The sequence below is a fragment of the Grammomys surdaster genome, unplaced genomic scaffold (assembly GCF_004785775.1).
Source record: "Grammomys surdaster isolate TR1022 unplaced genomic scaffold, NIH_TR_1.0 66, whole genome shotgun sequence".
Lineage (NCBI taxonomy): Eukaryota > Metazoa > Chordata > Mammalia > Rodentia > Muridae > Grammomys > Grammomys surdaster.
Genome location: NW_021604568.1, coordinates 4,322,844 through 4,335,724, shown reverse-complemented (window position 1 = coordinate 4,335,724; position 12,881 = coordinate 4,322,844). Strand labels below are relative to the sequence as shown.

General features: G+C 45.7%; 2 protein-coding genes across 3 annotated transcripts in view; both read left to right on the top strand.

Annotated features, from left to right (window-relative positions):
* Nucleotides 1–2,905: 2,905 nt before the first annotated feature.
* On the top strand, nucleotides 2,906–7,907 carry Ndufb8 (NADH:ubiquinone oxidoreductase subunit B8). Its single transcript, XM_028775194.1, has 5 exons — nucleotides 2,906–3,041; nucleotides 3,294–3,420; nucleotides 4,614–4,713; nucleotides 5,511–5,666; nucleotides 7,723–7,907. Exons 1-5 carry the CDS (start codon nucleotides 2,957–2,959, stop codon nucleotides 7,813–7,815), a joined length of 561 nt encoding a protein of 186 aa, XP_028631027.1. The 5' UTR covers nucleotides 2,906–2,956; the 3' UTR covers nucleotides 7,816–7,907.
* Nucleotides 7,908–10,902: 2,995 nt separating this feature from the next.
* Sec31b (SEC31 homolog B, COPII coat complex component) overlaps nucleotides 10,903–12,881 on the top strand; it is a 27,983-nt gene continuing 26,004 nt past the window's right edge. The window contains exon 1 of one of the 2 annotated variants that reach the window (XM_028775330.1): nucleotides 10,903–10,979. The gene's annotated coding sequence lies outside the window, so the exon portion shown is untranslated. The remainder of the gene's footprint in view (nucleotides 10,980–12,881) is intronic. The other variant, XM_028775338.1, reaches the window with a different exon arrangement.

The following is a 12,881-nucleotide window of genomic DNA, read 5'->3' as shown; positions in this document are numbered from 1 at the left end:
CTCCCTCTCCCTCTCCCTCTCCCTCTCCCTCTCTCTGCCTCTACTACCCTCCTGGCTCCTCTCCCCATGCCAGGAATAAACTCTCTATTCTCTACTAAGGGGAAGAGATGCCTCGGCATGGGTCCGCTGAGACATCCCCTTCCCCCATACCTCTCCACACACCCACAAAACATATTCTCTTTATCTTTTTATAAACACTTCAACTATGACAGGGTAGTGCCCCTGTAATTGGATTGCATCATATGTCAAAGATATAGTCAAAGTCCCTAACCAGTCAAATTTGAGATAATCAAAAAGGATACTCATCTCAAATAGGGCTGACATTATCTCTCTAGCCCTTTAAATCTGGAAACATTAGTCAGAGACAAAAGTCTTGGAGATTTGAATCCATCTGGTTTGCCTTGAAGGAATTTCATATATATGTATCTTTCAGAGAATGACAAGTGAATTCTTTACAAGCTGAGAAAGACTATTGTCTAATAGCCAACAAAACCATGGGAAATGTAGTCCTATACATTCAAGTAATTGAATTAGACCACTTACTGCCATGCTTATAAAAGGACACAGAGCCTCAGATGTCATGGCAAACTCCTTGGTTTCACGCTGACTAACTAGAATCTATACTCATGACAAATGAGGGATAATAAGTTGGTGTTGTTTGGGCTGCTAATTTTATAACTTGTTTAAAGAACACTAAGACAAAATTTAACTGAATACACAGCAATAGATATTAATACTCTGTCTTAGTTATATGATTATGCTACATCTTAACTGTATGTAACAAACCGATAACATGGTTATCTCCATGAAGGGGTTTGGCAGCCGTCAAGGTTTTATCTGAAATGTTCGAATTTTTTAAAATTTATAGCCTTGAAAATTAAAAATAAATCGTACCTAGAAGCTCATATTACTAAAAGTTTTACTGCTGTGAACAGAGCATGACCAAGACAACTCTTATAAAGAACAACATTCAATTGGGGCTGGTTTACAGGTTCAGAGGTTCAGTCTATTATCATCAAGGCAGGAAGATGACAATATCAGGCAGGCAAGGTGCAGGAGATGCTGAGAGTTCTGCATCTTCATCTGGAGGCTGCTAGCACTGACTTCCAGGCAACTAGAATGAGGGTCTTAAAGCCCACACCCACAATGACACACCTACTCCAACAAGGGCACACCATCTAATCCTGCCACTCCCTGGCTGGGCTGTACTAGGCAAAAGCAGAGGCAGAAAGTAGATTAGTGTTTGCCAATGTGTGGACGTAGAGGAAATATGCTAATTGGTATGAGATTTCTCTGAGGCAGAGATGAAATGTTTTAGAACTAGATAGAGGTAATGGTCACACGCCTTTGTAATATACATTTAAAAAGTCATTCTGCCTCCCCCACAGACAGTCTCACATAGCCCAGATATGCCTTAAACTTATTATGTAGCTCAGGCTGGCCTTAACTCCCGACTTTTTTGTCTTCACTTCTCAAGTGCTGACGTTACCATCACAGAGTACATTGTGGGACTAGAGAGATGTCTCGGAGGTTAAGAGTACTGGCTTTTCTTCCAGAGGACTGAGGATCCAGGACCAGTGTTCAATCCCAGCACCTGAATGAAGGCTAACAATCCACTGTAACTGTGGATTTTTTTTTAAGTTTTAAAAAAGATTAATTTACTTTATGTACATGAGTACACTGTAGCTGCCTTCAGACACACCATAAGAGGTCATATGATTCCACTGCAGATGGTTGTGAGCCTCCATGTGGGTGCTGGGAATTGAACTCAGCACCTCTGGGAGAGCAGTCAGTGCTCTTAACTGCTGAGCCATCTCTCCAGCCCTGTAACTGTGGATTCTTTGGAACTCCAGTTCCAGGGGGATCTAATACCTTTTGGCCTCCTCTGGGACCACATGTGTGTGGAGTGCGAACACACATGTGGGCAGAACACCCATATATATATATATATATATATATATATATATATATAATTTTCTTTTTAAAAAGAATATGCTATATTCTATATAAATAATATAAAAAACAAATGAATAACTTAGACTAATGCATTTCTTGAGCAACATAAGATCAGGGCTTGCTATTAGTTAAATGCAGTTGTTGTCAAATTAATTCTGATGATGTCTAACAAATTCTACAAGAGGATGAAATGCACTGCAGTGACCCTCCCCAAATCTATACATTGAATAGTACACATCTGTGTTTGTCGCTCCGCTATACATTTGAGAACGGATTCTATTACATACAGTGATCGTGTCTAACGAGCTGATGGAAATATGTGCATACTAATAATATGTAATATATCCAAACCCTTCTTATTGTGTAAATACAATGAAAACTTAAACGTATGGAAACCTGTCTCCCAGTCTTTGTTAAGAGTTTGTTAATTATGGTCTTTCTGTTTGAAATCTGTTTTTTCCTGACAAATGGGAGGTTTGGGGCTGTGTCAGGAGAGCTGCCTCAAGTAATAGGCTTGGTTTTGTGTTTGTTGGGTTGAGGTGCCTGAGACGTTTAGACGAACAGAGACTAAGGAGCCAACTTTGAGTATATAAGGAAAGGGGTGAACCTATTTGGAGAAAGGATCAAACAAAACCAAGAGCTAAGTGTGAAAAGGGGCAGTGTGTGAGGACAAAAGGCTGGTTTTACTTTGCTCAGCTGTCAGGTATTTGGCAGCAGCAGCCCTAAAAGTGTCAAAAAAAAAAAAAAAGCAGTCAGCTGGAGGCGGAAAGGAACACTATAACCGGAAATATCAAATGAGCGATAGCTTTGTTTTCTCTCCTTCTTGCTGTCTGTCCTGGCACCCCATTAGCCGCTCACTGCCCGGGCTCTACGGAGTATTTAAGCCCGCCCAGCTTGACAACGGGGCTTCTTCACTGGCTTCTACGATCGCGTTTGGCCCCGCTCAGCCACCGTGACTCGCCTTTGCGCATGTGCAGGGTGAACGTCGGAGAAGGTGAAGATGGCGGCTTCCCGGGCTGCAGCCCTGGGAGTCCGGTGGCTGCAAAGGACAACCCGCGGCGTGGTGCCACTGGAGGCACGGAGAGGTCTGCACCGTGTGGGAAGGGGTGCCTGGAGTTTGTTGCTTCGGGAGGGAGGCATTCTTGGAACAGTGGCGGCGGTGTCCCGACAAGGGGGCTGGGGGACCGGTGAATTAGTGTGTTTAAAGAAAGGATACAGGGTTGCTGTGGTCCTGCAAGGTGCGGAACTCCGACCTCTGCAGTTACTGCGGCTTAACCCTTTTCTGAGTGGGTGGCTAAAGGACCGTATCCATCTGACTTGCATCCCTCTGCGTCCAGCCTTCCACATGACCAAGGACATGTTGCCGGGGTCATATCCTAGGACTCCAGAAGAACGGGCCGCGGCCGCCAAGAAGTATAATATGCGTGTGGAAGACTACGAGCCGTACCCAGATGATGGCATGGGGTGAGGTGGAGGAGGTCTGCTCGCTTCAGGGGCAGTGGTGGGTGAAGACGGTTGGATTGGGTGGTGCGACTCTGACGTTTTCTCCCTGATCCTTCTAGTGACCCCTCAGAATCATTAATGTGGGTGCTTTTCTTGGTTGGGGGAGGTGGGAGTGGGTGGGTGAGCAGCTGCAGCCGAGAAGACTTCATTTCTTTTCCTTGGCTCAGGCTGTTTCCTCAAATGAGGAAGCCAAGGTTTTAATAGCTCCCTCGAGGATTCCAGAATATCGAAATTCTTCTTGGCTCCATCCAGAGCACTGGGTTTTCATTTAGATTGAGCATCTGCTGGGCGCAGGTGCTGTCATCTAGGCACGTGACCATGCCGGAGCTGGACTCCTGTCATGAGAACCTTGTTCTGGATGGGGTACTCTGTATTTGTGTACGTCTGTCTTTTTTTTTTTTTTCTCCCCATTTGGGATATGGAAATCCCATTGACTGTTAAGCAAATTACACGTCAACCTTCGTTCTCCAGTTGCTGTTAGTCTCCCTTCTTCTGGCCCTCTATCCATATAACACAGTTAATTATGAATAGTGGTTAAACATCACCATCACTTCCTTCCTGTGTTAGCATTTTTCTTTTTTTTTCAGTCATTTTTTTGACACATGTCAAGTTATCATTGTCTGTTTTTTACTCTGTTGTGGACTGGAACAGCTTGGGAAGTAGTCTGCATAAGGGGAACTTGGGTTTTTAGGGGGAGAACCCAGTTAAGCAAGACCTCCAACGAGGTGTTTGAAGTATGAGGGTATATATCTATTTGTGGTTAAGAAACATAGCTATGGAGAAGAAAAGCCTTTTCTAATGTGTACCTACTTTGTTTTATCCAACAAACGTGGATGGCTTTGTATTTAGATTTTGTCTAGTGAAGGACTGGAGTAATTGATTGCTAAATTCCCTTTTAGTTCTAATTACAGAGTTGTGTGACTTTTCTTTGTAAGTGAAGATAGGCCATGTTGTTTCAGGATTTGACGTAGCCTCTAACTATATTCTGGACTTTTTTGGTTCTGTGCTTAGTACTAAGACATCTTGATTTGGGGGTAAGTTCTTCTAAGTGATGTAGGTATATATGTCGATTTGTTTCTGATCTTTGGGATGAGGGCTTTGGATCGTCAGGGACTGTGACAGTCCCTTCCAGAAGTGCTTGCTATCTCTCGCAGGTATGGTGACTACCCGATGCTCCCTAACCGCTCACAGCATGAGAGGGATCCGTGGTATGACTGGGACTACCCAGACCTCAGGCTGAATTGGGGTGAACCGGTAAGAAAACCATTACCTGTTTCACTTCCTCTCAGTTTCCTTGTGTTTTCCTGGGACTCTTTCCTTAGTGCAAATGGTACTTTTTTTTGCTAAGCTTTTCTGCTCAAGGAAGCAAGATCCAGTGATCTGAGACCTGAAGTTCTGCATGTGGCACGTGGGATGGAACTTACAGGAATATCCAAGGTCCTGTGTACTGTGAACATTGTGCAGGACATGCTTGAGCAACCTTTGGTGGAGCCAGCATTTATCTTTAAGGCTGGCCCTGTGTATCTTGGACCTGGCTGTCAGAATATTGTCCTAAGAAGAGTAATGCTTCTTTGAAGCCTTGTATCAGGCTCTGGCCATTCTAGATTGCCTGTTGTCTTAGTTAGGATTTCTATTGCTGTGATGAAACACCATAACAAAAAAGCAAGTTGGGAAGGAAGTGATTTATTTGGCTTACACTTCCATATCACTGTTCATAATTTAAGGAAGTCAGGACAGGGCAGGAAGCTGGAGGCAGGAGCTGATGCAGAGGCCATGGAAGGATGCTGCTTACTAGCTTGTTCCCTGTAGCTTGCCCAGCCTACTTTCTTTTAGAACCCAGGACCACCAGCCCAGGGATGGCACTACCCACAATGGGGTGGGGCCCTCTCCCATCAATCACTAAGAAAATGCCTTACAGCTGGATCTTATAGACATTTTTCTCAATTGAGGTTTCTTTCTTTTAGATAACTCTAGATAACTCTAGGTTGTGTCAAGTTGACACAAGACTAGCCAGAACACCTGTCTAACAGTTATGTCCCTTTCTGCCACAGATACACTGGGACCTAGACATGTACATCAGGAATCGTGTGGACACATCTCCTACACCTGTGTCCTGGGATGTCATGTGTAAACATCTCTTCGGCTTCGTGGCTTTCATGGTTTTCATGTTCTGGGTAGGGGACATGTTCCCTTCCTACCAGCCTGTGGTGAGCATCTTATTTACTCTCCAAAGCACATTTGCCTCCTTTCCTGAGGGAGTGAGGTCGCAGGAGTAAGAAAGTATCCAGTGCCAAGTTTGGCTTCCTAGAATTTTAAACAAAAGGAAGATGAAGGGCCTTACCCTCTGGGCCAACATGTATCTGAGCTCTGCTCTGCCCCACTGCATGGACCAGATAACTGAGGAGACAGATTTGAGCACTAGCTAGTGGGTTAGAGTGTGGAGGCTAATCTTCAGAGTTTCCATTTGAGGACTATAGTTCCCACTTATATTTTAGTGACTGGCCTTTCAAGGCTGAGTCAAAGACTCTAGAGCTGAAACCTTATCCTGTACTGAACACACGAAGGGCACTTTCTACAGGGTACTGGAAAGAGTTGTCGGGATAAGCATAGACAGTTGTGATTTAGAGCATTCAAAGGACATAGAAAGTATACTTCCCAGCTTAAAGGAGGTAGTAGGCCCCCCTTAGATAGAAGACATAATGAGCATCATGTGACCGTGTGTGCGAGCCTGGCACGGCTTGTGTGTGCCCACCTACAGTGAATGTGCAGAGGGAGCAGGATTAAAACTAGGGGCTAAGAAAAAAGGACTTGGGTTGTGAGAGGTCAGAGAAACCATGAGGGACAGGAGAGAACAGTAGGAGGGGACAGATGGTGAGTTAGGTGATATAAAAAATAGGGCAGATGAGATGGCGCAGTGGGTAAAGGCACGTGCTGCCAAGCCTGTTGACCTGAGTTCAGTCCCCGATCCCCCATGGTAAAAGGGAGAGAACCGACTCCTGTGAGTTGTCCTCTGATTGCCACATGAGTCCATGGTAGCGGTGTACCCACACACCTAGATATTAAATAAGTAAATGTGATAACAATACCCAAACATTTAAATCAGCCATTTAAGGAGTGGGTTTCCTAGAGAACTCCCATACACTCGTATTTCTCAGGCCTGGTTCTTGGAAGCCCTAATTCTATGGCTCTACACTAGGGTCCTAGAATCAATATTCTCAACAGTTTCTAGGTACGTATGAAATGCATTTAGAATTGAAGATCACTAGATTATTAGGTGAACTGACTAGCTCCGTTGGGTAGCTTTTATTGCATAGCTGAGGATTTGAACTTGATGGGAGAGTGGTGTAATAATCAAACAAATATTTATATAACCTTTGTTATGTACCAGATGCAGACTGTACCGGGGGTAGGGATGCAGGGATTTCTTGGGCTGCCTCTAGTAGTACCAGGGAGCCATCTTTGTATGGGACTAGAAGCCTTATATGATGTGGGCCAGGTTCTTAGGAAGATTAGTCTAGGAGTGTCTCCAGGGTGTTTTGAGAAGAGAAGCACTGAAGGCAGGGGGCTGCAGTATTTGCAATCGGCTGCCCAGTGCTAGCTCTGCAGAAATAAGGTCCCAAAGGGAACTGGTAGGGCATGTTCACTGACACGAGCCTTGCTAAGCCCTGGGGACTCTTTGCTGGAGAGCGTGTGGGGCTGTGGTGAGCACTGACTTCACTTCAGGAGAGCAAGGAGCAGTGTGGCTCTTCCATTTTTCAGTTCTGTAAGCACATCACCCTTTTCTCCTCCCTGTGAGCTGTGTTCTCTGACAGCTGTTTGTTGGTAAAGCCAGTAGCCCCGAGAGCACGTCCCAGCCCCGTCTCCTCTGCTTTCCCCCGCCACTGCTGCACGCCTCATTTGCCAGGCCACTTTAGTGGTGGAGCCATTAGAGGCTGAGTGACTTAGAGGAGATTGAGTCTGTCTCGACCCCGAGAGAGAGCAGGATGGATGGATGCACCATCTCATTTAGAAGCTCTGGCTTGGACCTCCCACTCCACTGCTCACTTGCAGGGCAGACACCACTCCTCTCACAACTTCGGCACTCTCTCTGCTGCGGGTTGAGCAGGGCAAGAACATTCCTCTGCCAGGTTAGCTCAGCTGGGTCTGACCAGAGGCGCTCTGTTCTGCGTGATTGTTAACTCAAGTAACGTGTAGTCAGGATCAGCTGGCTGGTTGTTGTTCTTGCTGACCCTTTGCTTTCTGTGTTTTTGTGTTCTTCCTTAGGGTCCGAAGCAGTATCCTTACAATAATCTGTACCTGGAGCGAGGCGGTGATCCTACCAAAGAGCCTGAGCCCGTGGTTCACTATGAGATCTGAGGAGGCTGGATGGGCTGTGCCCTCTGAATAGGACTCCCTTGTTCCTAGAGGTTTAACCTTAATGAAGTCCCTAATAAAGCGCAGTGCTGTGATATCTGTGTCTCCTTTCCTCAGGAATAGTCATTGATATGAGAGCCAAGTCCCTGTCCTTCCCTCTATGTGCTGCCTGCCTGTATTCCTGTTTTCCTGCTCTGAAATTGGAAGGATGGGAAGGAAGGTCAGGAAATAAGTGTAATGATCTTAGGTCGTCTCACTGGGGCAGGAAGTGGCTTCCAGCTGCAGGTGCATGTCAGGTAGTAAAGGGTCAGTCCTTTCCCATTTACAGGCCCAATTTGGAACAAGATTCATTTTCTTTAAAAATCATTTTTGTTGAACACATCTATAATCTTAGCATACAGGAAGCTGAGGCAGGAGGATTGCAAGTTTGAAGCCAGTCTGGGCTATATAGTAAAGCTATAAAACAATTATAATAAGGCTATCTCAAAAGTTTTAAGTAATAGTTGTTAGGTTTAAAGAGATGTGGTACATGCCTCTAATCCCAGTACTTGGGAGGCTGAGGCAGGAGGGTATCTCCATGAGTTCAGGACTAGTCTAGGCTATCTAGTGAATTTGAGGCTATCCTGAACTGTATATAGTAAGATTGTCTGAAAACAAAGACCATTTATTTAAACTCAAATAATTAGGTTTTAAAAGAAAGTAAGGCATTTCAAGTGATGAATAGTGGGAGAACCTGGTCTGAAGCTGTGGCATTTCTGAAACAACTTCTTTAGTAAGCTAACTTTGTCTGTGTTTGTGAATTAAGGGATGCGTCTTAGCTCCTGTGACAGCCTTAGAAGAAAGCTGTGTTATTGAGAGTCTATTATGATAGACTATCATATGCATCTCTATTTGTTGTCAGCCACAGGTAAAAAGTATATATAGACATCATAAAAGAATATGCAAGGACATCCTGGCCACTTTGCCTAAAGGGTACGTGTGTCACTGAGAACTACTCCAACCCTGACCTCTAGTCACCTTTGGAGGTGACACAGTCTAAAGTTCTCAGATTTATAGTGTTTGGTCAGATGACTTTAATTCCAGCATTAGGAGGGAGAAGCAGGCAGATCTCTGAGCTCTAAATCAGCTAGTGAGATGCTGTCTCAAGAAGCTAGCTACAATGGGGAAATAATGGCTTAAATTAAGGGTGCTGGATGCTCTCCCCGCACCCACATGATGGTTCACAGCCATCTGTAACTCAGTCCAGGGGGATCTGACACCATCTTCTGGCCTCCAGGAACACTGCATGTGGTGCTCAGACATCCAGGCAAACACTCATAAAAATTTTTTAAAAGATTGGTTGTGGTGGTACATGTTTCTAATTCTAGCACGTGGTAGGTGGGGGTAGAGGTAGGTAGATCTCTTTGTCTACATAGTGAGTTTAAAGGCTGACCAAGTTAGGAAGACCATCTCTAAAACAACAACAAAAAAGGATTAAAAAGTATAGCAATCAGATTAAGACTTACAAGAAAGCAATAGCAGTCATCAGGGTGGTCATGGAATAATCGACAAAGTAGCCACATTTGTAGTCTAAGCCATAAGGCTCATTGAGTACAAGTGACTGGTGCAACCACTAAAGTCGTGGATGTGTGGGCTTCAAGGCGATCCGAGCAGATATCTGTTAACCTTCAAGGAGGGTAAGAATTGGCAGAAGGAAAACATGGTGGCTCATTCCTGAAACTCAAGCAAGTAAAAAAACAAAACAAACAAAAAACAGTGTAAGTATCACTTCTGGAGTTTGTAAAATTGTGTTAGAGATATCCAAAGAAGAGGATCTGAGTACAATACCTGTTTCCCATGACCAGTGACCCCCATGTGTCAGGCACATCTGCAGTCTCAAGTGAGTCAACATGTTTCTGTGATAGGACATTAAAAATTTTTTTTAAATGTTTAGTTGTAGCAAGAATGGTCCTGGTATGGATGGTGCCACACATGAGTTTCTATCTGATTTCAGAACTGCCCATCAGATAATGGGCACCCCAGTTTCAGAGGTGACCCAGGTAGGCCTCACCATATGATTCATGCATCAAGTGGAACTTTTGAATCAACTTGGGTATCTTCACTTGCCATAATTTCCTCAACTTGAAGAGCATTTGTGATACCTTCACATTCTCTTTCTTCTGTCTCAAGGTTTCTAGCTCTGTTATCAGCGACACCAGGTCTCCCTGGCACACCGGGTCTACTTGGCTCTCCAGCCCCGGCCCTCTTGAACCCTTTCCTTTCTCAGTCAGGAGAGCCAGAGCAGCTCTCCTTCAGTCACCAGTATTAATTCAGTCTTTCTTCGCTGGTCCCTGGGCTGCTCCATTCCTCTTGTAATTGGGTCCCTGCCTTTCATCCTTCTCTCTCCAAAGGGATCTATACTGCCAGATACAAAATACAATTGCCACTAGTGCCTCTGACCCAAATTTTTCAGTAATTCCCTGTTAACCACAGAATTAATCGGTATTCCACACACAGTCTATCAGTACTCTTTCTCGCCCAGTCTCTGATTTACTGTGCGGGAAGTGCCAGCACGCCCATTAGCTGCTTCGGCCCCTTTTTTGCTGAAATATCACCTAGTGTTCATTCAGCTGCAAGGAGTAATGCCCGTGTCATGTGCCTGAAATCTTCCATGAAGTCCCTGGTCCACAATCGTCTTTTTCCACACACAGCCCTTAATCAGTTTATGGACCTGGGCTTCAGAGGCTTCAGTGTGCACTACTACTATTTACAGCCTCGATTGCTTTTTAGCTAAGTAGATCACGCTGAGAGCTCACGAGCTAAGGGCCGGCGCTTCCCTTGCTTTAATAAATTGAATTGGTGTTTTCCCTTTCCATACACAGACTATCCGTGGAGCCTGGCTCAAATAGAATAGACGAGCATGTACTGGTCTGCGGCGCTAGAACTGTACAATCACAGGGCAAGTGAGGCAGGCCCTGCTGGGAAACCTCTGCGCTGTCGGTGCATTGTAGTGCTGCGGAGCTCGGCTAAGCGAGCAGAGGGAGCGGGTCGCCAGCTGTGGCCTGAGCAAATTGACTTTTGACCCTCGGCAGCCGCCGTCCGCAGTGCGGTGCGCCCTGAAGCCCTTGGCTGGGACGGGACCGGCTCGGGCGGTCTCCCGTGACCTCTGACCCGGGCGCTCGGTACAGGTGGGTTTCCCCCGCGGGTCTGGGGTCCCGGAGCACCGCTCCTCCCTCGGGAGGGCGCCGGGAAGCTCGCCGCTCGCCGAGACCCCACCCGGGCCGTCGCGCCGCTGGAGCACCCGTACGATTCCCCACGGCTGGACCCGGTCCCACTCCCCCTGCCACACTCTGTCCCCAGCTCCGCCGAGGTCCAGCAGCGCTGCACGCGCCTCCGCCTCCTCCCCAGGCCCTGACTTGACCCAGCCCTGAGCCCGCACCCGGGCGCGGCGCCCTGGCCATTTGTAACCGACCGTCAAGTGCCTTGTATGGCAGTCGGCGGGGGAGAAGCTGTGTTGACCTTCTCCCTAAGGACTGCACTGCCAAGGGTAGTCCTCCCTGATCGTGGTTCCCCGACCCCATCAGCCGTCCACTGCCCTGGCTGTTCTGACCCTAACGAGAGTTTTTCTTATAAACGGATGCCTCAGAGCAAAGTGGATGAAAAGCACATTTCCCCTGTTCCTTCCGTCAGCGGTTTAAGCACGTCATGAAAGTTTTGCTTAAATTAATGTAATGGTTAAAAGCACGGGGTTTACATTGCGGCTTAGCCAGCTGTTTTCTATGCAAAACGGAGTAACAATTTATAAAACTCTCAAGGGGGAAAGTTGGGAGTTGTGCCTGTCAAATGCGCTGTTGCTGGTCGCTGCGCTTCTGTACAGGATGGTTCTGACCAGCAGGTGGCACTGGAGACGGAATTGTGTGGTTCACTGGTCACAAGATAAAGCAGAGCTTCAGGAGTTTCGAAGCTCCCAGAAAAAGCTCAGTTGACAACTCCAACCAAGCTTTCTTCAAGCTGGAAAGTACAGTGGAGATTAAGTAATATCATTTCCTGTTTTTATAGGTGAGACTGACCCGACTGGCTTGCTCAAGCAGGTCACAATAAGTTCTAAGTTCCCTCTACCTTTCTGCCCTTTCGCTAGCCTGTGAGGATGAGACCTTGAGTATACATTAGTAGTGGAAATCACAGAGTTAAAATGAATTCGGTGTGGGTTTACACCTGTAATCCCGGCACTTGCTAAGTAGAGACAGGAGGATCATTCTAGCTACATAGCAAGTTTGAGGCTAGTCGGGGCTACATGACACTGTCCTCCCCCTCTCCAAAGGGAAAGAGTCTGAAAAGATGCCTGTGTTGAGCACCAGCTGGGTTCCCAGGGCTCACACTGTACCTCACAACTGTCTGTAGCTCCAGTTCCAGGGGTTCCAACACTCTCTTCTGTCCTCTGAAGGCATTCACAGATATGTGGCACACAGATATACATGCAGGCAACACACATATATCTGTGAATATTATAAATATATTAAAATAAGGTTCTACTATGTATGTAGTCCAGGCCAGGCTTGCCTGAACTTGCCTGAACTAATGCCTCAGGCTCCTGAATGCTAGGATTGTAGATGTACACCACAAGTAGAAATATTTAATCAATTTCACTTAGGAATTGGTGCTTAGAGGACAGATGTGTGTCAATGACATAAATACAGGGTTCACTGGCACATATATAATATTTAAAACCAAGGAAGTCAAGCAAAGTCACTGAGAAATTGTCTAGCTTGATGGTTATTATCATTAGACCTGTAGTAACCAATGTGATTAAATTCCTTAGGAGTTTAGATAATCAATTTTAGCAGTTGTGTCAGTGAACTGTCCTCAATTCCTCAGATGAGCTTGTTTTACTCACTCTGTATTTGCTGGAATACTTCATCTCATGGAGAAGAAAGACAATCTCTGTGTCCACAGATGCTCCTTGGATCACTAGCCCTAGCCCTATGTTGTTTTGTTTTTTAAATTTCTTTTTCTTTTCTCTTTCTTTCTTTCTTTCTTTCTTTCTTTCTTTCTTTCTTTCTTTCTTTCTTTCTTTCTTTCTTTCTTTCTTT